Source organism: Rhamphochromis sp. 'chilingali' (assembly GCF_963969265.1).
Source record: "Rhamphochromis sp. 'chilingali' genome assembly, chromosome: 8".
NCBI classification, from domain to species: domain Eukaryota; kingdom Metazoa; phylum Chordata; class Actinopteri; order Cichliformes; family Cichlidae; genus Rhamphochromis; species Rhamphochromis sp. 'chilingali'.
Genome location: NC_137935.1, coordinates 16,663,947 through 16,691,398, shown reverse-complemented (window position 1 = coordinate 16,691,398; position 27,452 = coordinate 16,663,947). Strand labels below are relative to the sequence as shown.

Genomic DNA, 27,452 nt, shown 5'->3' with positions numbered 1-27,452 from the left:
TACACCACGCTTAAGGTATCACGGCTTTAGCATTATTCGAGTCCCAAGTGGTGTCAATCTGCTCCTGACAAACAAGCTTATTTTTCAGTGAGGAAACTTTACAAAATGTCACATAGTGTAACAACATTTAATGTTTTTCGTTTGCTTATTATGTGAAAAGTGCAGACGAATCATCCCTCGAGTGACAGAGGATGAAATAGGATATCGTTGCTATTTTCAGTCTGTCTTTGAAAATGAAAATGCAGAGTTTAGCTTTGCCTCCTGGTTATCAGTGACGGTACAGATAGACTGAGAGACGTGGCTTTTTTTTGACCCCGGCGTTAGATGCATGGATACTCAGCGGTCTGGAATATTTTAGCTGTGGCGTTTCAGCAGAGATCAGAAAAGTTCAAAGACTTCGTAGATATGAGGTTGTTTCTTTATGGCCTTCATCTGATGTTCATTTCACTGGTGAATCTGTTTTCATGAAGTGAAATAAGAAAAGCAATGCACTAACGTAACGGTGAAAGTTAAAGGTGCAGAGGAAACAAACAAACGCAGAGACAGAAAGAGAGTTTTAGACAAGTCATCCAATAAAATAATCTTAGTAATTGTTTGTTCCTACTAATATCAGCATTTCTTCAATGAACATTAGAAGCATTTCCAGAAGAAATTGGACCTTTGACACGGAAACTGAAGTTTGAGTCTCATTTTTGATAGTTAGGCTTTAAACACACCTTTTTCAGTGTTGTGCAGATGTTATTAATCTCTACGGTACTTTCTAAATAATCGGGGTACTGATCTTTTTGCTTTGTCTTGAAATCAAAGATTCTTTTGAAATTTGAATTGCCTAAAAATAAGATCTGTGTTTTTTTTCCATAATATAAAACGTGTAAGTAAATATGGCGCTTTAGAATAAGTGGTTATATGATTATATTCAGGGACATTCAGTGTTATCACATATAGCACAAAGCTTAGTGGTGGTAAATCTGAAGTTTTGTTGACAGCCTAACATTAATTAACCTTTTAATTTTACTGTATTAATAGTAGTAGTAGTGTAGAATATTAACTGGTTGAGTAAAACACATACCACATGCTTTTATGTACCACAGCATTTTTCTTCTGTAAAATTCCCAAAAAATAAGTTTGACTTTTTGTTGAGGGACCCAGGTTGATGCTGACTTTCAGTCAAAAATACGTCATCCCTGAAGCTCTCCACTTACAAGGCCACTGAAGTTTTCTTAACTTTAGGACAGACGTATAGATCGTATTTACCGTCGTCATAAAAGACCTATGAAGTCATTTTCTTGGGCGAGAGAGTCTCCTATATGTATTGATTCACTGTGAAAACGGCACTCACCAGACAATGTGGGACGTGAATCTGATATTTCCCGACCCTTTGTGACTCACAACTAGTTTATCAAGGTCTGGTTATGCCCGCCTTTTCTTTTCTTCTTTTTTTTTTAAACAAACTGCGACAAAGGACGATTTGATAGGTGCCACAGAAATCCTGTTAGGACAAAGTGAATGGAGTGAAGTCCCCGCCATTTGTAATCCTCATGTCAAGTGTTAAAACCCATTGATGGTCAGGTTCACCGCTAGAGGCTATAGCTGGGAAAAACTCACATTCAGCAAAGAGTCTGCGCACAAATGTGGTTTCGAGTGTGTGTGTGTTTAGTGAATACCGACTTCCTCTTGCCTTTAGTCTTGTCATTCAGGGTAAATGTATCTCTTGGGTTTGCATTGATGTGGATCTTTCTTTGTGTTGTCAGGAGTAGAGATAAAAGCAGCACACCGAGCGCACGAATAGCAGAAATGTTGACCGTTAACAGATAATGAGTTGTTTTGATGCTGGCTGTAAGAACGTGAGCCAAGATGCCCAATTCTAAAAGCTCTGCCGCTCAACCCACAAATGGATTTTCATTAGAAACGGGGCATCACTTAAGGGTAAATAAACAGGCTTTTCAACAGCATAAGATTTATTGCCAAGAAGCTTTATACAACAAAGAGACACACGTTTTCTTACTTTTTGTGCAAGGCAAATTTATTTCCTACAGATTTTTAAAATGTTTTCTTCTAAAAACAAACTAGAAGATGATACCAGAGTTAATATTGCTCCAAATAAAACAAGGTCAGAATTCTCAAATATGTTTGGGACACTTGCTTTTGCACTTGTGCTGCACATTAGTCTCTGTTTGTGAGAACTAACTGTAGTCACCTATCATGTGTGGATTAAATTGTCTCTGATGTTGGGTTTCCACTACTTTTATATGTTGGTGAAAATTTTCCCAGTGCTACAAAAGTCCAGATGAGCATGTAAAAATGGCCATTCTTCGGTAACATTCTAGCGCTCATCAGCTGATATGCTTCCAGCATGTTATCCACAAGCTCAGTGTAGCTCTCTGATCTCTGATTGCCAAGAAAATTCTGGATAACCTGCACTAATGCTTCCCATGCTGCTGATTCAGTTGGCTTCAGTTTCCTTTTGAACTCATGATTAAGCATTAGTTCACAGATTCAGGATCAACCAAAACACATTCCTTACCGTAATTTTGGCTTCACCTTTCCTCACCAAAATTGTTTCTTAAATGCTGAAATGCATTGTTGAAATTTCTTGAAGTGCAGCGAAAGAATCCCAGTAGCAAAATGCGTGTTGACCAGTGTTGTAATCCAAGCAAAGTGTTAAGATGGAATGTTTTAACTAAGAAAATTTTTTCTTCCATTGGATAATTTCAGAAGTGATTAGTATCCTTCAGCTGGCAGCAGGTTATTGACCCCAGCTGATGCAATGAGTAGCTTATATCCTTTAGTCGTGTTGCCCTGTTTCAGAAAGAAAGCTAAGAAAATTGTTGAAACTATCAGAACGGTTTTAGATGTTATTAAAACCTAGAAGGAAATCAGTGAACCATCACCTTCAGTGGTTGGAAAAAATCTTGAATGGTTGTGAACAAAGAGCAGTCAAATGTTTGGTAACATAAAATTTTTAAAAAGCAGCTGTAGAACTAATGGAGAAGCCAAGAGACTGAGTCTAAACAGCAGTGCAGCCTTAAGAAAACCACCATCTCACCATCATTGAGGCTAGTTGGGAGAATAAAAGAGTCTTCTCTTTGCTCTGGAGCACAAAGTTCAAGCTCTTGAGCAAAGAAGGTCATGAGAAAGGCGAATGAAGTGTTGAGCCGGTCATGCCTATTGTGCACCGTACAGTCCAGGGGAGGCAGTGTTATGATCTGACTGCTTGAGTTTTTTAACCTTATGTGCCCAAAAATCAGGTCAGCTGACCGTCTGAATATATTTAACTCTATTGAGAATCATTGGGACGGGATGGAGAAGACTACACGCAGTGGTTTGATCATGATCCCATCATCAATGGGATCTTTGTGAAAAATGAACGTAAGTCTGCATAAGCATAAGCATAAGCGATAAAATAGCAAATGTGTGCTGCCATCAACGCTAAAGGCAATCTAACTAAACAATAGAGGGTGTGAGGTTTTGGCAGCTTTGGCCGGGCAGTGTATCACCTCTAGATGTAAATCTTCATCCTCTCCATTCACTGTGTACTGTTTGATAAAGAAAATGAGGGAGGTGATAATATCGTTTTACTTCCTTGTTTTCAAGTTAATCCACCAACAAATTTCTCACATCTTAACACAACAAGTCTAATCCAACTTGGCTCTTCATCAGAAGAGCTATCGAGGCTATCTCGGGTCACATGTAGGCGAAAACAAAGGCTCTCTGCTCAGAGCAACATGCAAAGTGCAGGCATATGCAAATATCTTCACTTGTCATTTGTGTGACAAGTTCTTTCCCGTCAGCCTCTCAGCTCTCATGATAATCTGTTGTCTTTGTGTGTCTCTATCTGTGTTAAAGAGAATTAATTCAAAGGCCCACAGCCCGTTGTATTCTTATATGTGACATTTTCAGATGACATAGTAACAAAGGAAGAATTCAGGTTTAGTTTTTACAACAGGAGGTCGATTAGATAGATGGGTCAACAAAACACTGGACATCAACACGCAGTAGTGTTTGCTTCAACCACAGCTCTGTGGTGGCATCGTCAGTTTGAAATTAGTTTTCCAGGACAGCCTAACACATTTTCAGTTTTCAATTAATCATTAAAAGAATTAAGTCAGATAAGTCATTTTTTATGCAAACATTTTTATATCCATGCCTCCATAATGGTCTCTGATCAGTAGTTTGAAATGGATGGTCTGTGGATAGTGATTATCTATATCTACACGTCAAAATATACAATCACCGGCCATTTCATTAGCCGCACGTAGCTAGTACCATGTTGGATCTCCTTGCCAAAAATTCAACAAGCTGCTGTAAACATTCCTCAGAGATTCTAGTCTTTGTGATGTGAATCTCCTGTGTGATCACATCCCAAAGATACTCTATTAGATTTAAATCTGGTGACTGTGGAGGTCAATCGTGGCTCAAGAGTTGGCAGTTCATCTTGTAATTGGAAGGTTGCCGGTTTGAGCCCCAGCTCTGACAGTCTCGGTCGTTGTCTCTTTGGGCAAGACACTTCACCCGTTGCCTGCTGGTGGTAGTCAGAGGGCCCGGTGGCGCCAGTGTCCGGCAGCCTCGCCTCTGTCAGTGCGCCCCAGGGTGGCTGTGTCTACAACATAGCTTGCCATCACCAGTGTGTGAATGGGTGGATGACAAAACGTAGTGTGAAGCACTTTGAGGTCCATAGGGACTACGGTAAGTAAAGCGCTATCCAAATACAGGCCATTTTACCATTTATGTACAGTGAAGTCATTGCCAATATTCAAGAAACCAGTTTGAGTTGATATGAGCTTTTGTGCCATGGTGTTTTATCCTGTTGGAAGCACCCATTAAAATATGGATACTGGACATGGTCAGCAACAATACTCAGGTAGCTCGTGGTGTTTAAACTATGCTTAGTTAGGGCTATATTATTCCCCCCACACCATTACACCACCATCACCAGCCTCAACCACTGATACAAGGTGGGATTGGAGCCATGACCTCTGTTATATATGCACAATTCTGCCACTATCTTCTAAATATTCAACACTCATCAAACCAAACAATGTTTCTATAATCTTCTGTTGTTCAATTTTGGTGCACTTGTGCAGTTTCCTGTTCTTAGCTGACAGGAGTGGCACTTGGTGTGGTCTTCTGCTTCAAGGTTCCATGTTGTGAATTGAGAGATGCTCTTCTGTATAACTCAAAGCAGTCTGGTTTTCACCAAGAAGATTTCCACTTCTTGGATATTTTATTTCTTTTTCAGACCATTCTCTCTAAACTTGAGATGGTTGTGGAGGAAAATCTCAGTAGATCAGCAGTTTCTTAAATACTCAGACCAGCCCGTCTGCTTCCTGGTGCCAGACAGGCTGGTCTATGCAAACTTACTTAAATCGCTTTCTTCCCCTTTCTGATCCCAGGTTTGAACTTCAGCAGGTCATCTTGACCATGTCTCCATCCTTAAATACACTGAATTGCTGCCCTGTGATTGGCTGATTTGCGATTTGTATTAACATTCAGTGAGTACATTTGAATTGGTGAAACAAATATTGTCAAACCGATTGTTTATGTCATTGTCTTTGCAACGCTGGTTTATAATTAAAGCCATCTTGTGGAGTTTTAAACCTGCTATATACACAGGTTTGAAAATGATGCTAAAAATTAATATAAGGTTGGATTTGGTGACTTAAACACAGAGATCAGTAATCCAAAAACAACCATTATAAAGAAATGTACTAGCCTGATGTATATCAGCAGGAAAAAAAGTAAACTGACTGAAAGCAGACACCAATCCAGCTTGCGTTACTACATGAATGGTCCGTGTGGGTGTTTAATCCCATTTTAAGTGGCGCCTCTGTAAACCTCTTTGCTCATATATATGAGCAGTATCAAAGTAGGCAAACTACCTGTATGGATGATTAGGTTAAAAGAATTGAAGAACTAAGATCTTAGTGGAACAGTGGATGTTGTGGATGTTGTGGATGTGTTGTCCTAGAGACGCCGCCAGCTGCCTGGGAACCACCAAGAAATTGTTTGGATTTGTGTGTGTTTATGCACGGATTAAGCCAACAAAGCGATGCGGGTTAATTAGCGAGTTTGACAGGTGCTCAAGTGAGATTTTGTTGCCTTTGGCTAATTGTTTCCCCCTGTATGAAGTCTTAAAGCTCAGCCAAGCTAACTGTTAATAATTTTCTATTACAATCAAAGCCTGCAGAGGAAACAAATTTAAAAACTTTTTAAATGCATATACTTAGTTACTTTCCACCAGCGAAACCAGTCAGCGGTGACTCTCAAGACATCAATAGGACACACAGACAGCGACGTAACCTGCATTCCTGCTGTGTGGGAGCCGAGCGGAGGGAAGTCAGTGGAGGGAAACCAAAGGAGAGGAGCATAGTCGGAGCTTTCTTTCTCCACGGAGTTTCTCTTTCACTCTTTTTCCGCCTGTCGTTTGTGCTCTCCTCTCTTTTGTCCCCTAATTGACTCTCCTTGCATACCTTCATGTGCGCTGATACTGTTGTGTGCATTGTACACACACACACACTTCTCATTTCTCCTTCTACGGACACAACTGAACACACAGATTGTGAATCCTAGAGGCAACCCGCACACACACAGATGGAGAACACAAAAAGGTTAATTCCATCAGGATTTGAAGCTTGTGTTTTTTAGAGATAAGTTAATAACTCGGGGGTAAACGTCTCGAGGGAAGCGTGTTTTAATGATTTCATTTGTGTGCAAATTGGATCGGGAGTAGGAGTCTCTTTATTAGAGGAGAAAAGAGGACCTTGATTTACATGATCACAGTGAAATTACGGCGTGTCCCTGTTTCTGCATGTGTCATTGTGTGTCACTGAGAGCAGACTGCAGGTATACTATCCTTTCAGTGTATAAGAAATGGCTTCCTTTCAGTGCCATCGATTTGTCCTTGTCTTTTATCTGTCTCGAACATTTCTCAGACATCATCTTTCTCTCAGACACACCCTGGCTGTCTCCTTCAAAATTACTCGTTGAAGACCTTTTGTTTTCAGCAATCACTCCCCTTCAACCACATCAGCTCCCCGTAGACTACACGAGCGCATAAAGTTAGAGCACAGCTGTCATAGAGCCTCCGCTTCTCTCAGTGGTTTCCTGTGTTGCCAAATCTCAACAGCAGCAGCCACAAATATTTTGAGGCATCACATTGTGAAATGTCTGAATCTGAGCATGAATCCCTGCTGTGATTTAAACCCTGCCTCTAAAAACTCAGGTCTCATGAGCTACAGTATATTTACCTTATATCGGCTTGGATAAATCGTAGGGTTGTGTCAGAAAAAATCTCTATTGTAAGAAACAAATCAAACATGCTGATCCATCCACTGCGGCAATCCCTTGGGAAATAAGAGAGAAGCTGAAGGTTATTTATATTTACTTTATATAGTATCTTCTTGATGTAGGAACATTTAAGGCCTCAGGCTACATCCACACTAATGTGTTTTCCTTTTGCATCGTTTTCTCTCCGCTTTGGCCTCCCGTCCACACTGAGATGGCGTTTTCCTCAAGGAGAAAGGCAGCGTTTTGAAAACGCTCTAGAAAACGCATACATTTCAAAACGGAGCTGCCCCGTCGCAGTGTGGACACTCAAAAACACAGACTTTCTAAGACGATGAAGCACTTTAGTCATGTGATGCAGTCATGTGACCAATTAAATAAAGATAGCGGAGGGCATTAAACAGCGGTTGTTTTGATTGCTCTCAATTTTGACAGCCCTAAAAAAGATTAACATCAGTTTGTACATGCTCCAGATAGATTTTCTTCTCACTCACATTTTCTCATGCACAGGACTGGAACGTAAGCGTTTTCGGCCGTTTCAATGTGGACGCACAACTCTGTGAAAACGACTGAAAACGCTAGTGTGGACGCGGTCCGTTTTCAGATGAAAACACTGTTTTCAAATCTATCTGGGCTAGTGTGGACGTAGCCTCAGTGATACAAGCCTACAGAGGCGGCAGTGGTCCCCGCATTGCCGCTGAAACCAACACATTTCAAAAGGTGCAGCTTTTACTTTGAAGGCAGAATTTCTCCTTTTTCTTGCACTTTTCAAATTTTCATTATCGCTTGGTGGGTAGTTGACGAGTGTTTCCAGACAAGTTAGTGTCATCCATGCAAACCTTTTGCAACTGTGGCAGCCTGCTGGAGGCCAAAGCAATCCTGAAGGGTTTTTTAGTGCAGAACTGTATTCCGCTTTGTGACCAATTTCACGCTAGAGAGTGTCAGCTACCTGCAGACTCCACTTGCTCACCAGCTTCTTTTCCCTTTCAGTCAGTGATTACCTTGCGGTCACTACATGGTATGTAGGCTGAGGGGCCTAACACTTTGGCCTTATAGGAACACATTACATAATAATTAAAGAATCTTGATGTTAAGAATTTAAAAAAAGATTTTGGTGACAAGTCCCGGCAAGCAAATATATCGTTAAAAGCTGAAAGTGGACATGTTAACATGAAAACATGGTCTTGGTTCTTAGTTGGCTTTCTCTAAGGTCTTTACACACCAAGTGTGCTTCAAAAAAACGACCAGAAATTCAGAACTAATTACACCTACATGTTTGTGAAAAATCCACCCCCACAAAGGCACTACAAAAAACACTGAAGGAGATATCAAGTGAAAATGAGCTGGTTCTGATGTTTCTGAACAAGAACATGAAGAAATGGAGATTGTCATCTGATTCTCACAAAAAGGCAGAATCAGGGAGAATTTCAGGGTTTGATCCAGGAGTTAAAGCTGTATCAAAACTGCATATTTCAGGATGTCAGTGGGGCAGTTTGAGCTCTTGTTGGCAGAGTTGGGACCACATCTGAGGAGGCAGAAGAATAATTTCAGAGAGCCGACTGACCTTGAGCAGCATCTAGCTCCGTGTCTGAGGTTAAACAGTATTATTCTACTATTTCAGTATATTCAGTGTATGTGTTTTGAACTACGAGTGCACTCGTTACCAAATGGTCCCTGTGGAACCAGAGCCTGTTTTTTTATATTTGTACATTTAAAGCATAACCAGTTTTGGAAATCTATGTATGCTCAGGAAAATACAAACAGGGTTGCTGTTTAGATTTTGCATGTTTACATTTTACTCAGGTTCATAAGTGCTGCAGAGAAGCATGCCACTTTTACTGTAGTGCAATGTCAGATGAATAATTGCAGAATTAGTGTTTGTTTGTTTTTTTAAATTTGCATTAGTGGAACTAGTATAGGGAGTAACTGGAATCCAGGATGCTAACATTTATCATGAATTCAGGGATATGCAAAGCTAGATTATCTGTGCTGCATGTAAATGTCTCCAATTTGATTAATCGTGGGACAAAGCTTGTAACCAAGAAATTCATGCTCATTTTGTCCCATCAGATAAGCCTGTGCTCTCTCTCTGCCCGACTGCTGGCGCTGCAATATTCTTCCTTCACTTTTCATCTGAAACGACTGCAATGCTTTTAAATATGTTAAAATTCAGTCTGCGCAAGTACAGCATAAAGCGTAAGTGGACCCACATGCTGGACACTGTATGTACGAACATGTAGGTGACTCATTACAGTGGGGCGATTGTGGCGCAAGAGTTGGGAGCTCGCCTTGTAATTGGAAGGCTGCCGGTTCGAGCCCCGGCTCTGACAGTCTCGGTCATTGTGTCCTTGGGCGAGACACTTCACCGGTGGTGGTCAGAGGGCCCGGTGCGCCAGTGTTCGGCAGTGTGCCCCAGGGTGGCTTGTGGCTACAATGTAGCTTGCCATCACCAGTGGGTGGATGACTGGATGTGTAAAGCGCTTTGGGGTCCTTAGGGACTAGTAAAGCGCTATCCAAATACAGGCCATTTGTCAGTTTTATGCTACTCCACTGATCTGCAGTTTGTGATAACATGACAAAAAGAGAGGATGCAAATGTGCAGAGAATAAATTAAATGCATTAAAAGTTAGAAATCCCTGATCCACAGTTCAATTCGCAGTTCAAATGGTAAATGGCCTGTATTTGTATAGCGCTTTTCTAGTCCCTAAGGTTTTAGCAAAACAGGAGCAAAAGTGCCTCTTATTTTGAAACTGTCTCACTGCTGCCTTCATTCTCATTAAACAGATTAATTAACAGAGTAGTGCACAATTAAATGCAGACAATAATGCGTGCAGAACACTGTACTCATTTTGTTGTTGTTGTTGTTGTTTATTAAAATAACACTTTTTACTTTAATAATCTAATTAAAAGTGATCTTTACTGTAAAATCACAAAAAACCACAGCCAGTGTCAATGTAAGAGCTGCAAAGATGAGAAATATGCGACGAGTTATCGCCACTTCTGACACTTTTACTGTTTATGAAGACTAGAAATCTGAGACCATATAAACACACACACTAACAAGACATCCCACTCTCAGGCTCGTCCTGTTTTGTCACTCGAATTGCCATTTTCTGAAAGTGCAGGCGTGGATGTGAAGCGCGCAGCGGCTAGACAAGGTAATTTCCTGCGGAAGTCGGCGAGCAGGAGGGTTTTTTTTAGGGGGGGGGGGGGGGGCTGAGGGCGCTCGGGTCTGGGTTGCGATGGGGCATGTGAGGGAGGAGGGGGAGGGCGGCAGAAAGTGTTGAGATTAATGGGCGAAAGGGTAAAGTTGATGTCAGCTCTACAGAGGAGAGGCTGAGTGAAGAAAAAGGAAGTGAGGAGGAGGGCGGTTAGTAGGTCATCTCAGAGGGGAGCACAGGTGTTTTGGGTGGAGGTGCGTGTGTCGTAACCGCTTACGCACACTGCTGAGAGAATCATAGGCGGCAGGACGTAAAGACGGGCGGGTGGTGGGAGGACAGGATGAAGATGAGGCAGGGGGATGTGGAGGATGAGGACATGACATGTCAAGAGGTCTCTGCCGCTCTACGAGTTTTGAAGATGCCACATAATTAAGTAAAGTAACCCCAGAGGAAGGAGAGCGTCAAACAGCAAGTCAGTAGAGATGCTGAGACAATCCTGGAAAGTAACTAAGTAGATTTACTCAAGGTCAACGTTCGGGTGAACAAAACCCTTTTTACTCCATAACATTTATCTGATCTGCAGATACAGGTCAGGTTGTTACATGAAAACATTGATGACACTGAACTGTTACCACTGTTTCTCCAACCTTTTTAGCTGCTAAAGAGTGCATTTCTCATCAAATGTTAAAATAACAAGCGGCACAATTTAAATAGCTACTGAAATTAGACTAAGATATGTTACACAGAGGCGTGCTCTGAAACCACCCATATTCAGGAAATCTGTGCCTTTAAAGATAATTACTTAAAATACATTCGTGAGGATAAGCAATACAATAGCAACCACACAATTAAGGTTGAAAAATCACTGGATTTTGTATTATCTGTAATTTCACACACAGTACCAGAGGGATTAGAATCCATTAATCATGATCCTCAAAATTTACAGTGTTACCTTTATGGAAGGAATCACACTAAAGTGCTTTGACTTTTAGCATGAATTCACTGAGTTTAACAAAAGGATTGTCTGACTGTTGAGGAATTACAGCCTTTTTTTATTCACAAATTCTTTCCTCGGTAATAAAAAGGTCTTGGAAAGTCAAGAACACTGTTGAGGAGTTAGATTTTAGATGTCACTTTGAAGTCTACAATCAAGAGATGTATTCATGAATACAGAAGGTTTACAAGCCAATGAAAAGTAATGGTTTCACGAACAAGAAGACCAGGTTAAAGTTTGCCAGAAATGATCTGAACAAACCGGCACAGTTGGGAGAAAAATTCTTTAGACGGAAGAAACCAAGAAGGAAAGAAACAGCTCATGATCCAAACCATAACACAGCATCTGTCTAACAAGATGGAGGCAGCGTTATGGCATCGGGACCTATGTCTGCTAGTGGAACTAGCGTTTATAGATCATGTGACTGCCGATAGAAGTAGCAGGATGAATTGTTAAGTGCACATGGCTAAATCTGCAAAACCAATCAGACAGCACTTCACTGTACAGCTGGATAATGACCCAAAGCGTATTTCAAACGCAAAAGAGTTTCTCGAGGCAACGAAACTGGATAGTTTTAAGTTATTAAATACAAACCTGAAGGCAGAGAGACCTACAAACAAGCAGCAGCTGAAGGGAGCTTTAATAAAGATCTCAATCGATGAAACCACATGTAGTGATGTGGATTCTACACTTCAGGTTTGTATGTTTGTAAAACTCTTAAACAGTCAGTGCAATGCTTTTGTTAGGCACTTTAAATTAAAGCTGAAAGTCTGCACTTCAGTCACAGCTTGACTGTTTGATTTGAAACCGACTGTGGTGCACCGAGGCAAAACCACAAAGAAAAGTGTCAGTGTCCAAAAAACTTGTGGACCTAACTGTATGTGTCCACTGTGACACAGACAATACTGACAGAGGGTGGTTTAGTTTAAGTGAAGATAAGTGACCTGGTTTTTATTAAGAAAATGACTTGACAGTAGATAAAAAATGGATAAATAAAAAAGAGTCACTGTTACTTTTGATGCTCAAAGTAAGTGCAAAGTGAAGGATCCGAGGACTCTGTCCCCCGCAGGAGGGCAAAGAGTTCGATGGAAGACTAGGTGGAGACGATGGGGTGGAGATGAGGGCAGCACTGGTGGACACATGGAAAAGAAGTGAGGGCAAAGAGGGGAAGATAAAGTCTGAAGCTAATTATATCCACAATGGAAGAAAAACAAGAGAGACGTCGAGAATGTGAGAGCAGAGACGTGTAATTATAGAGACGGGGTCATGAGAGCAGGGTGGGGTGGACCGCTTCACTCTGGGGGTCTAATTCCTCGTCTCATACTGTGTGTTTGTGTTTTCGTGTGTGTGCTCGTGTGTGTGTGTGTCTTTTGCACCTGAGGGCAGGGAGACGGTCGGCACTGGATAATATCCACAGAGACTTTTAAAATTCACAAATTAGCCACCGTGCCGTCACATCTCCCACTCTCCTGTGCGCTCATTGATTCGAACACAGTGATGTCTTTTCTTTGTTGTTCAAGTCAAGAATCAATGTCTGTCGGGAGCTTGAGTGGTCAGATAACGTTTTATTTTACACTTCATTTAAGCGGGCGCAGCTCTGACGCACTGACCCCTTCCAGGTTTTAACCTTTTGTTGTAGCCTCTAAGAGGAATAACATGTTTGTCACATCTACTGTATGCGCTTTATCATTATGCAAACATGGAGCTGTGCTGCTGGAATAGTAATGGCATTGTTACTGTGGTTACCACCACTACTAATATATAGTGCAGGTGAGCTGACAGCCATCTAATCAAGCTTGTGCACTACTGCTGTCATGACAACCGTTAGCATGTTCATGTGTGAGAGTCAATAATTACTGGAGCTGGTGATGGGGCGAAGCAGCACATGTTCAAAGGCAGATTCTAAATATTAAAAGTTGTTTGAAACATTGAACAATTTCCTCCGGCAAATGTTTAATTATTAGTGAGTCTCATTATTTTGTGTCTGTTTTAATGTGCTTTCAGACTTAGGCTCATTTGTTTAATTGCTGCATGCTGGCTTTACTTGCAATTTATGAGGTTGGACATGGGGGAAATATTAATATGTTGTGCTTTAGTATATTACGGTCCTCTATTTCTTTGGAAATAATTAAAGAAGGCAGCAAAAGATGATCAAATGGGTCAAATAATATAAATAATGTTGGAATCTAAATCATTAAAACACACCGTTAAAACAAATATATTTTACATTTTAATATTTTCCTCTAAACTATAACAGAAACATTTTTACTTTTCTCCTTAATAATAAATTGAAATCAGCTTCTCACTCTCTGGACATGCTGCATGCACAAGGACGTTCATCTATTATTATGCATGCTCATATGGAAAAAAATGCTAATATGGTAAACAAATGGAAATATTGCATGATAATAATGATATCTGTATAAATTATTAGATATTTGGCAATTTACAAATATATAGGAAAGCTAACATGTTGATGGGCTAAAGCAGCAGAAGACCACATTGAGTCCCTCACCCATCAGCTGAGAACAAGAGACTAAAGGTTCAATTTACACACGGGCTCACTATTTAGTATAACAATAAAAGAAGTATTGCCGAGTGATGAAGAGTCTCAATTTCTCCTGCAACAGTCAGATTGAGGTGTCAGAATTTCGCCTGAATGACATGAAAATATGGATCCATCCTGCCTCGTGTCAGCAGTTTAGACTGCGGGTGATGTAATGGCATGGGGGGATATTTTTGGCACACTTTGGACCTCTTAGGGCGTTTTTACACCTGTAGTTTGTTTACTGCGGTCTGAATCAGTTGATACGTTTGCAAACTTGTAGCTATTGCCTGTGATTTGGTTTGCATATACCAGATATTTTTCTGGGTATTGTCGCTGCCCATGTTTATCCCTTTATAACTACATGGAGGCAGCCAATCGTCTGCTGGTTGCCTCTGTGAGGAAAAGGCAACATGTAACAAAGCTCAAATAATCTCAAACTGGGGTCTTGAGCATGGCAATCAGTTCACTGCACTCAAATGGCCCACACAGTAACCAAATCTCAATCCAATAGAGCTTTGAGATGTGGTAGAACTGGAGATTTACATCGTGGATGTGCAGCCAATAAATGTGCAGCATCTGTGTGATGCTGTCACATCAATATGGACCAAACTCCCTGAGGAATATTTTCAGCACCTTGTTGAATCTATGAGATGAATAATTAAGGCCGATTTAAAGGCAACAGGGGGTCTAACCCAATACTAGCAAAGTGTACCTAATGAAGTAACTTTACGATATCATAGTTAGACTTAACTTTACGGGGTCTGGCTTTTATCATTATTTCTAAATAATTCCCACCTATGTTTCATGGAAATAACTATGCGTTGTCTCTAATTAAACAGAAAAGTGACTGTTTTAATTGGTATCCCTCTACTTAATTAATTCCTGTTAATTACATGCAAAACCAGTCATGCTAAACATGAAAAGATGTGAAATTGTAATAAATCTGTCTGCAGGCAAACAAACTAAACTAGCTTCCTTTTAAATTTGAAATTTGAAAAAGAACATGGCAAATAACACTCATTAATTAACATCCCACTAATGTTATGTGAAAATGAGTAGCTGCTCCATTGAGTTACCCTGTTTTTTTTTTCTGTGATTAAACAGAAAAGCTGAGTATGCTGTGATGGCGGAAGTGAAAAAGTGCCGAGCAAAATTAAATGTAAATGTACACGAATGTTTATTTCACTTGAAAAATGTGATTTATTATGGTAAGTGGAGGAGTTGGTGCATTTCAGTCAGACTGCACTGAATTATTTTATCTTTCAGTCAACTTTCTTTTCATTCAACACTTTTTTTTTTAAAATTTGAAGATATGTATGAATAGATTATATGCAAAGTAAATGTATACACTTGAATATTTATGTGAATTAAAACCAACTTTTTTCAGAAAAAACCTTATTAGAAACTCAACAAGCGAAAATAACAGCCTGCCATCCAGCAACTGTTTCTTTTCATACTGCTGACCCAAAAAATAAAGATTGTTTTTTGTGTGTTTTTGTAGAAAAAATCACAAAAACCTGTTTGTTGTCTAAAATGATAAATGACATGACATTTTATCTGCAACAATGCCGAATGATTTCAGGAGACAAATGAAAACACTGTATGTCGGAAAATAACATTGTCTTCCACAGTGTGTGTCAGAACTGCGTGTGCATGTACGCTGGCATGCGTGTGTTCGTGTGTGTGTGTGTGTGTGTGTGTGTGTGTGTGTGTGTGTGTGTGTGTGTGTGTGTGTGTGTGTGTGTGTGTGTGTCAGCTCTGAGGGGAAATTCCTCTCTCAGGGCTGGGAGTTTTTCCTGTCGTAGAGCTGTGTTTGTACAGCCTGGCTTTGTCGGGATATCCTATCCTGCCCATGTCTGAGAGAAAGAGAGGGAGGGAGGGATGGAGGGAGGGATGAAGGGGGCACTGATAAGGGCGAGGGAGGATGAGAGGTGTGGAGAGTCAGGACGAGAAGCTGGAGGGAACAAATAAGAAGTGGAGCAGTGAAATGGACAGCTAAGGATGGCAAACATTTTTAAACCTTTATTTAATAGAATTTGTCATGCATTGACGTAACATAGTCCACTTTAATCCTCAGCTTTCCGGTGTGAGGCTGCAGGCGAAGGGACTGTGCGAGACGACCAGACAGCCTGCAGCCTGAGGGAAGGGCCGATCTATCATCCAGACTAATTCTGCTGTTTTGATGTTGTCTTGCTTTTGGGAAACCCCGGTTCTCTCCAGCTATGCTAGACTCAAACATTTGGACATGTGACAATCAGAAAGAACATGCAGAGATACCGGGCTCAGATGTTTCAGAGAGGCTCGGTACAGTGAGTGAAAGACGGGAAGTGGTTTGGATAGAGGGACAGGGAAATAGGAGCAATTCCTTAGATGGACTGAATGTAGAGGAAATCGAATATCTCCCGTCTGTTCACAGGAAAACACACTGAACCACAGTTTAAGCATGCACTGAGACTTAAAGACAAAATCTTTGTCTGTCTTGTTCTGGTTATATTTAGGGAGGATGAGCTAAAATGAAATCCGAGATCCTACCAGGGGATGCAATAAACTGCAAATCACAGAACTGTTTTAAAATCTCAGGTCACAATCTTCAGTGAAGATGAGAGAACAGCAAGAGAAACACAATAGAAACAAGAAATTAAACACACGGGGTCAAGACTTGAAATTCTTAGTCAATCAGGTTTTCATTTAAATCTGACTTTTATCTCAACAGCTGATTATTTCTTCCAAAGAGAGATAAAGGTCGTTTTAGGATATAAAACGGGAGTCAAACTAAGAAGGGAGACCGGCTATTTCTCAGGCACAGAAATTTGTAAAAAGAAATGGTACTGATATTAAATTTAGGTGAGTTATGTCAAGGAGAAATATACATGAGAAGAAAAAAATGTCTTTAATTTTTCTTTCCTTCTCGGTATACAGCATAAAATAGACAGAGGGAACAAGACCTGGAAGTCAAGAAAATTGTACCTATTTTAATTAGTCTAAATGCCTCCAATGTATTTCATTATTGGCTGGGGAAGGACATTGTTAGTTTAGACAAAGCAACACTGACAGAATAAAAGATGAATGTAGCCACGGCGACATCACCCCGTGGTCTGTGAAATCCTGTTTTGAAGACTCCTAATGAGAATTTTCATCATTGCAAGTCAATGAACATACCCCAGACAATCCTTCATTCGAAACTTAGATTGACAAAAATTTATATAATTGGCTTAACAATATGATAACAAATGAGTAACTGAGACCATAAATTCAATAGTATTCAATTCTCTGTACAGAGAGTACCATTTCCCCATAAACGTCTATTCTAACTTAGTGAGCAACTTAATATTATGTGGGAAACTTGCCACAATTAATTGTCAGGAGTAAGAACTGCAAAACAGGAGTGTTTGCAGTTGTTAAAGGAAAGACACTGTAATGTTGTTGTACATACAATGACAGTAAATAATTTCAACTTTAAAATAACAAAGGCTAACAGAAGCTAACAGTAGCTAACATAGACAAAAACAGCAGAATGCAGATTTATTGCTATGCTAAACTCCAACAGCATGAGTAATGATGGGAAGCCAATACATTGTTAGCTAAAGCTAAAAGTTAGAATGCTTTAGATATGATATCAAGTCAAAACTCTTTTGAGTCAGATATATATATTTGAGGTAATCTTGCCTTTAGGACTTTCTGCCCTGCTTTTTTTTGCTAATTACCTAGCTTTTAGCTCCTTTCTATAAAATAATCGTTTACATACTCACCTTATAAGCTGAAGATCACCAGTTTGATCTCAGGAGGAGACATAAAGAGCCAAAATCCTATATAGTAATATTTAGTTTTTGTAAAGTTAAATTAAGTTTAGGAGTTGACAAGGACAAGGACTAATGAGAAGGACTCTTATAAAAAACAGGATGACATAGGGAAGGCAAGACTAATAAATTAAACTACAAGTAATCTAATAAAATTAATTTTAAGTACTAACAGAAGCTAGAATAATAAAATAATATATATATATTTTAAAAAAAACTCAAATTAAATATGGACATACAGATATCAAGGTGAAGCTAAATAAAATCAGAAAACTATAATCAGTAACCTAACTGAGTCACGGGTACAAAAAAACGACCCAACATCAAAATAATTTATAGAAACAAGGAAAACCAAAGAACTCCCATAACAAACCCAAAAACCATTACAGTCAGGCATGTTTCACAAACAGAGACATCAGCATATTTTATTTAAGACTATTACTATTAGAAAAACACAAAGGAGTTAAGCACATGATCCAGGCTGACAGAAGCACAGCTGCTACATACAAAAAGAAGTATGTGAATGTGTGTGAGAGAGAGAGTGAGCGAGGAAAAGTGCAGCACAAATTCAAACTGGCAAGTGTGATGACGTACATGCAAATTTCAGATCAACAATAGCAACAGGTCAGTAAGTTCAAGGCTCGTGTGCTCTGTTTTAGGATTGCTGCAAAAAAACTTTAAATCATTTTACAGGTAAAATCAGTCATTTTTTGAGGGTTTTTTAAAATGGAAAAAACTATTTTGTACTAATAAATATATGTGGCTTAATATATCATTACATCTTCCAACTAACTGATGTATTATCATAATAACCTTAACGCTAAACAATATCCATCTAATGTTAGGATTTCATACTTTCTATCTGATAAGCAGTTTGACAATGCTAGATCCACTTCAAATAAAGTTTTACTAATGCCTCTTTATAGCAGCTAACAGAGGCTAACAGTAGCTAGTGGTGGCAAAATCAGTGGTTAACAGAGGCTAACAACATATAATAGTGGCAAAACAGCAAAGAGAGGCTAACAGAGACTAACAGAGACTAACAGCAGCTACAAAGAAGCTAATAGTGACAAAAACTGTCGCTAACAGAAGTTAACAGCAGTAAAAACAGCCCCTAACAGAGGCTAACAGAGAATCAAACAGGAGTGCTCAACAACTCACTTCAGTATCCCTGTCATTGGACAGAAATTAGCATCACTGACTTGTACTGGAATTCTTTCACATAGTTTTTCAGCCTTCTCCAGAGTAAAGACATGGATATTTATAGATAAGGTTAACAGCGGAGTGACAGTCTACACTCTCCAATGAATGATGGCCAAAGTTATTTGTCCTACAGTGACCACCATAGCTAGGATTACGCTCTCTATTTGGGAAGGTTAAAATCTAGTACTGTGATTTTACCGCCTGTAATTTTAAAATTGTTAAGCTCTCTTACTGTTGTGAGAGCAGATGACTCATTCAGGAATGGTGTCATTATTTTCCAAATGCCTAATTTCATGTGTTTTGAGTCATTCCTATCAACTGTCCACATCTCAAAAGCCTGAGAATCTCTGATTTTTCTGAGAAAATTCCAGGGTGATGATATAAATGGTAAATGGCCTGTATTTGTATAGCGCTTTGCTAGTCCCTAAGGACCTTCCGATTACAAGGCAAACTCCCAACTCTTGAGCCACGATCGCCCCATATACATCTTAACAGGAAAACTGTGAAATTTTAGCACTCTACTGTTATTAGTTTGTTTATAAAAAACTATGCTCTTGTGGTAAAGTCAGGTGCCTTTTCAAGCTTTTCTTAAACAGAATTTTCTCTAGAGTCATTTTCAAATAGATATGTCTATATCAATCTATATCTATAATTTCTTCAGGTATATCATTCACAGGCCAAATACCTGCTGCCTTGATTTCAGGCATATGGAATTTCAAGAGTGTAGCTGAAGTTCAGCATCAAATAATGTGAGCATGAATTAGCTTGAAACAAAAGTAGAGGGTTAAAGCTTGTATCACAGATTTCCATATATGAGGTGTACATTATACTGCAACACTACAGTATAGTGTCACATCAGATGACTGGTCTTAAAGACAGTGTGTGTGTGTGTGTGTTTATATAAGTTTATTGTGATATTCCAAAGAAATCACACCATCATGAGCAAAACATTTTTTAATAGCAAACAAATAATGGTAGAGCTAAAATCTGGCAGTTTTTCTGTTAAGACATGCATCATCACCCTGGAATTTTCTCAGGGAAATCAGAAATGGTCGCGCTAGCTTGTGCGATGTAGGCAAGACAAGAATCACTAAGAAGTGAATCACCTCCATAACACTGAAAAAAAAAGCTGTTTGCTTGGTTCCTTATCTTGCTTCTTTATCTTGTTAACCTGATATGCTTATATGCATTTTATCATCATCATAAATATGCAGCTTTAACTGAAGACTCCAGGAGGTTGATTTGAAAAGTCACTTGTAGGTCCTAACATGAGGCTTCTTTGTTTAGCTGTGGGTTTCTTTGGTGTTGTTGTCGTTGTTTGTGGATTTTCTTTGCTTGATTGATTTCGCCTGTGTTACATCATAAACATGTTATATCATATATAAATCATATAAATCATGGTAATGTTGGTCTCAGGACAACAGACACTTTGAAATGGAACATGTTTTTCTTTTCCTGTTTCTAAACACACACACACACACACACATCTTGTCCATTTGCCAGTTCCTGCTATCATCACTTTGGTCATAATCACCACAGGCCGCACAAACATTATATTAAAAGGTTGTTTGTGTAGGGATAAAATAAAAATATCACTTTTGTTTGTGTTGTTTGTGTTTTTGTTTTTTTTTTTTGTTGGGGTAGGAGGTTACTTTTCTCGATCCTGGCCCCTAACAGCTTTAGTCTTTGCGACATCTTCACCAAGTTTCTGTGGCGTGACTGTGCATGTTTTGGAAAGACAGTTAGGAAGTTTATATTGCTGTGATAATATGAATCCCTACGGACACAATTGTTTTAGCTGTTGTGACTTTAACTTGGCAACCATGGTTAGTTTGACCCTTGCTGGCTGCCATAAAGAACAACAGACCTCAGTGCAGATACACCCTTCCTTTATCAGAGCCTGGATTATAAGTTTGGATGCATGCAATTGTGGGAGGTGAGGGTGTGTGCTTTGCAGGCAAGTGAATAAGTTTTTGTCATAGCGTTGGAGCGAGAGTGTTGGCAAAAAAAAGTGCATGGAAGGAAGGGTGAGGGAGGAGGGAGGGTGATTGTAAAGATGATAAGGCTGAGGGGGTGTGTGAAAACGCTACCAGTGCATTTTATAGGAGTGGACAGTTCATCACAGTTGTCTTCCTAGTCTCAAAGCTCCACCTCCAGCATCATTCTTTTTTATCAAACTGCTGCTGCAAAGATGTGTCAACCTTATCTTCTGGGCAGTGCTGAAGAGCAACCAAGTGCATTTGCTTAGTTTCACTTGAATATTAAGTTTTGAGGTAGTTCATTAGCTTCATGCTGCCATAATTGATCTTTATGTAGGCTATAATTTGTTTTTGTTTTTAAATAAAATAAATAAATAAATAAATAAAAAATAATTACTATAACCTGCAAAGGGTGACCAAGAGATTGTGTGAAAATTACCCACAACAGTTCAAAACCAAAACAAAAGTATTCACCACTTTGAAAAAATGAAAATAGTGTTTCTATACAAAGACTGAAGCACAAATTCCTTGGACAGGCTGCACCACATAGGAAGCCACATTAATTTTTTGTTGTTGTTGTTGTTGTTGTTTCAAATAAGTTCAAGAAGATGTACCTGTTTGTAAACATTATTGTGCTGTAAAGTTGGACTTTTTAACATCAGAGTCAATGGGGACTGATGCACTTTTGGCACCTGCCTCCAGTGGCCAATAACGGAACTGCAGTTTTTGGCACTTCCTGGCTGGCTTCATTTTTCAGTCCTGTAGGTTGCTGCTTTGATAGTAGTTTGTTCCACACAGAGTGTGACCACAAAAACACGCATGCCCATAAAGTGCAAACAATACTTGTTACCATATACAGAAAATGCGTCTATTTTAAATCCCAAAGAGATTCCATCCAAGCTGTAGTACCCAGAGTGTGCCTGTGCAGGTGGGAGAGGACATACAAACTCCACACAGAGAGGCTTCAGATAGATTGAGGATTTGAACCCAGGACCTTCTTACTGTTATGTAGTGGTGCTAACCACTGTGATAGACTTGACTACACTATTTAAACAGGGAAAGAAAACATGACTTTGTTTTTTCCTTTTATTCAAACTGAATGAGATAAAGGAAGCATTTTCATCGGTTTCAGCTCTTCTGTTTTAGCCATCATAGCAGAATAAACCCGTCTCACCTTTACAGCTACAGCAAGAAAGGCAAAAGCCCCCTTATAGGTGATTAACACAACTGGCCCAGAAAGGACTGACATAAAGCACGGTCCTCTGAACAGACATATAACAAACAATAACCAGATGTATTTAATGAATGCCTTTTCCCTGTGCAGCTGTGAGTTATAAGATAGCTCCCTGAACTGGCACTCTGTCACTGAAACCCCGTAATATAAATGAATTTAAATGATTGTCGCTGGAGCCTTGGCTCTTAAACATTGCTGGCTCAGTATAAACACTCCAATAATGTCATATAAAAACACATAATAACATAATAAGAGAAATTTTGCTGTGGAATGGATACTTTTATTGTTAATATTTTAAGCACCATTTGCTGATAAAACTGTGTGTGTGTGTGTGTGTGTGTGTGTGTGTGTGTGTGTGTGTGTGTGTGTGTGCAGGATATCTAGTTGTGGAAAAAGTACACAACTGTAACGGTATTTCACTTAAACTGAGGATGTGATTCATTCTTCCAGCACGGATCTTGTATGGAATTAATTTCATAAAAAGTCGTCTCAAGATCCAACAGTGTAGCTGTGAGCTGTAATTCATGAATACCAAACATTGCTTCAGGTGAGAGTTTTAAGCCAAAGCCTAATGAGTCCAGCTGGTCCATCTGTGGGTTACCCACTATCTCCCAGGCTTAATGAACTGCCCGTGAGCCCTCTGCAGCCCAGCACATCTCATTAGCGCCACGACATCCAAGTATAGTGTGTGGGAGTTCACCCACTTACTCAACTACCATTTCTTATCATATCACATCAGTTCTTTTGTCTTCTCCTTTAATCATCTCTCTTGTATCATCATCCGTTTGGTTTCACCTCCCTCTGACCTTTCTTCCATCTTCCTCCGGGCGTATATCTGAATCAGAGAAACTCCAGGACGCCTACAAATTATAATTATTCTACCACAGTGGCGTTTTTCCCCTGCTGTACCTTTCTGTGCCCTTTTCTTTACATATCCCCCAAGTAATTATCCTCCCTTCCCCTTTTCTCTGTCCTTTTCTCTATCTGTACCATCATTTGGTTCACCTTTTCCTCCCCTCTCAAACACACTGGATGCTCTTCCTCTTGAAACAAATTCCTGACTCAGTGCTTTCCGCTGCACAATTTTCGCTCCCCTAACATTTTGCGCCTTCATTGCAACCCTTCATCTTCTCCTCTGCTCTTCAAATGTGCCTCTATCTGCCTCGGATGTTTTTGGGCCGACCTACCGCACTTAACCTCTCCCTCACTCGGTCACCTCCGGTGCCCATCACCTGCTTCCCATCCATTTGTCCTGCAGCACCTCACTTCCCACTCCCCACCCGGGCAGTGCTGTCCCTCAGCAAAGACGTGACCACACATTCATGTAACCCTTTAGAAGAACCTTACCCACAATGCACATGGTGGAGCGATTTGCATGACAGGCAGTGGTGCATTTCGCAGAGGGAGGGATCGGCCGGTGAATGTACAGAGATAGAGAAACCCATAAAGGGAGCGAGAAGAACTGTAATGTTGGTTTGAATTATTCATAGCTGGTCTATAGGACGAATAAATGCATCAGGAAAGGGGAAGACACAAGGAAGAGCACCTGTTATCTATCCAGAGTGTGTATCTCTGTAAGCCCAAAGTCATGTATGCTCAAGTCCTCTGCTACTGCACTATGAGATAAGAGTATATAGGCTGGCTATGTGTCCACTTAAAGCTCTGAATTTAATTAAAGTGTATTACTAAAGCTAGAAAAAAAGGGTGCACGTAACAGTCATTGAAGCGCCACACTGACTCCACTACAGTTATTACATTTATATCAGGCCAGACACCAGAATGGAGTGAAGTGATCAGCCTCACATGAAGTCAATGACAGTCATTTCATCTTCCCCATCAGGTCTTGTTTTTGTAATGAGCGAGTTTGTGCCTGAGGTTGCCAATAATCCTTTCCATTTTTCAGCATTCATAGCCTACTCAGCAAACCCATGTTTACACCGATGCATTTGTTTCTAGGACTGGTTAATCGTGAAAGCTAAATCCTGATAAAGACCAAAATGACACAAATTTGTTGGATTAAATTTGAAATTGAAAATTGTGAGCTAAAACATGTTCGAAAGTCTGAGAAAAGAGCCTGGAAGGAAGGAGAGAACAATTTCTTTGTGTAATTTAATTTATTTTATTTTTTTTTAAAACCCTCTGCATGTCATCACACTGACTGTGTTGTTTCTGTGTTTTTTTTCCCACAGAAGTCGTTCTCACTGGTGTTGGAGGCTCTGGATTATGACAATGACACATCGAGTTCAGTCGAAGGTGTGTTTGCACATACTTGCGTTCCTTTTTATTCATGTGTAGTCAGGAATGTAAATAAAAGGGGGGCTGAATTAAATAACAATAAACAGAAGGAAAGTTGTGAGGGTGTTATTATTCCCCTCATCCTCACACATGTCATGTTTTGAGGTTTGAAGCTAGAGAGCCTTTGTAAGATATACCGTCATCGCTTAAAACACCATTAAAGTGTTGAAGGTAAGTGACACGTTTAAAAAATGGAGCCGTCTTTACTGCATTTCCAGCTTTATCTTATCAAGAAAAGAGTTACTTGTGAGTTTAAATATTAACAATCAACAGTTTTATAGAGGAAAACAACACGGGTGCTTGTTTATGAGCGTTTGCTGTCTGACATGATGAAACAATGTGAAAATATCCTTTGTGTCTTAATGTCTGTGATCTAACGAGTTTAGTGGGCCTTTTATCCAGACCCTTTAATTTCCTGCTCATCTCAGTGCTGTTCCTCCTCATAATCGGGAAAAGCTCCGTGACAGGGAATGTGAGCGGCATGCTATAAAAAGCAACACACATACACACACAAGCACAGCCAGACAGATGTTTCTGTGCCTTCCTCATTCCTGTCATGCCACAATCCTTCCTTTGAGGGACCACTGCACTGCGGTCTCTCAACCTCGGTGCTACCCAGAACATGGCTGATAGGATGAGAAACTTTTCACCTCACATTTCTCTTTCGCCTTCCGTCTCTCCTTCGCTCTGCCCTCCAGCGACGCTCTTACATCTTGTTTGCATTATCTTCCGTTTCCACCTGAGCTCCTGACAGCCCTTACATTGGGCCTAAAGCTGTTCACTAGGCTGACAGCTTAGCTCAGCCCAAACAGAGGCGTTCGGTAGCAGTCTGAATGGACTTAGCGGGCCGTGCTGCAAATCAGAAAGGATTACCGAGCATAACTGTACCTTCTGAAACGGTTCTTGGAAATACCAAGAAAATGTGATGTGCTATGAGCACAGACGGTGTGACCTTCACAGAGTTTTCTTCAAATAAAATGTAGCTTAAGTGTTAATGTGCAGGGGCGTACCTTGATCTGTTAAAGGATAATTCCCGTTGGTTACAACTTTGGTCTTTGGCCTTTATGTTTTTGTTGAGTATACTGACAAGTAACCGTTTAGATAAGGAAACACGATGGTATCACAGCAATGAAATGAGATCAGTCAGACTATAAAACTTCATACATGCCTGCAGTAGTTCACAGTAAGTAGGTAATATGCAGCAGGTTTTGGCACCTTTATTTGGTTTTATTTAGTTTCTTTCAGTCGTTTTACATATTCTCTATCCCGTTTTATGTTTATTTTGAAGGACACAGTCTTTTATTTAACTTTATTGCACGACACAGACATATAGACCTGATGGAAACACCTGTCACTACAACAGTGAAAATCGAATAAACAGCAAACTGCAGCCTCCTGAGCAATCATCAAGATGAGTAAACGCGCTCTGTAATAACCAATAATTTAATGGAGGCTGGAAATTTTGCAACACCAGGCTGCATCAGCTTTAACTCATAAGTCAGTGACTGAATGTTTACACAAAGTACGATTTCACAACAACATACAGGATAATATACTCAGAAAATAAACATGTCATTAAGTACATAAAGAAAAAATGAAAAGGCCTGCGTTGATCTTTTGGGCCTTGCAGTTCTTGTAACATCTAATTTCTGCAGTGCTGCCATTTCCCCAGATTTCAAAGGGTTTTCTAGTCAACAAAAAATGTATTATTTAATTCTTGAACTAAATTTTCCTGCTCAGAAGTTTTGCAAAAGTGCCTTTGTTACTGCGTTACTGCCACCAGGGCAATAGCACAGAGAAAACAGTTTCTCACATGCTGTTGGATGTTTTGTGTACGCACCAAACATCAACCTCCGGGGCTTTAAATAAAGCTACAGCCTTCATAACACAGTTACAGTGCAGTTTGTTTATAACTCACTAATTAAGGCTTAAAGTTAGGAGCAGGTCTGCTTTAACTGACAGATGGACGCTGACACAGGCTGCTGCTTTTCCCAATTTGCGCTAATTAGTCACTGAACTAGATTTCTTAATCGTGTTTGTGCCTTTAATGAAATAATCTGAGGAAATAACTTGTATAAATCTGCGCTTCGCTTTTGGAGAGTCAAATTCCATCCATCCATACATTCGTGCATTTTCTGCCACTGTCTGCCACAAAAAAACCAACATGGCTGTTGTCAAAATCCTAAATTTGAAGCTTTAAAACAGGGCTTCTGTACCAAATGCTTATAGTAACTACGTTCATCTCTTCCCCCTCACAGAACAAAAACCCCACAGGGACATTTGTAACTTTCTCAGCGAAATGTTTCAGTAAATATGAATCATCTTAAAATGTTTTTTTTCCCATGTTCTCCTTCTGCTCCCGTATTCATTGGGTGATTTTGACAGCATACTTGCTGCTGTGCTCCCCCGTGTTTCAGCTGTACTGATGTTACACCCACAGCCACAAAACTGCGAAAGCGGAATTCAATATTAGAAGCATTATAATCTCGACCAGCTTGTCACCAAAGTTCAAGACACATGTTTAGACTTAGTCCCCCATCCATGTGAGAATAGTTTCACTGGGAGTTTATACTAGAATGAAAACTGAAAATAAACATAGAAATGTCATGAGAACCCATGCACATCAAATTAAAAAAAACCTTCAGCTGATCTATTGGCTTCCACAAGGCTATTGATTCAAAATGAAGTCACAGGGAGGTGTTTTCTCTCCTGCAGTGTTTTCTCACCATTGTCAAGGGCAAGCACTTCACAGCTAATACAAGACAGTAGGGGGACAATCTCCAGAGACAAGAAAACGAGCTTTTTTTTTAAACTCCCTGCAGATACAATCTCTGTTTCTCTGCTGCTTATGTTTCTATAAAGTGTGATTTCAGGAAGAGCTCAGGGCTTCTTGTTTCAGCTGTTCTGCCATCAATCTTTCTGTCTCTTGCTCTCTCTCTTTTTTTAGGATGCCCATT

General features: G+C 39.9%; 1 protein-coding gene across 1 annotated transcript in view; it reads left to right on the top strand.

The window, feature by feature from the left end:
• LOC308400802 (uncharacterized protein) overlaps positions 1 to 27,452 on the top strand; it is a 68,705-nt gene that overhangs the window by 12,810 nt on the left and 28,443 nt on the right. The window contains exon 3 of the mRNA XM_080888781.1: positions 24,390 to 24,453. Within this exon, the coding sequence (XP_080744907.1) occupies positions 24,390 to 24,453 (64 nt within the window). The remainder of the gene's footprint in view (positions 1 to 24,389; positions 24,454 to 27,452) is intronic.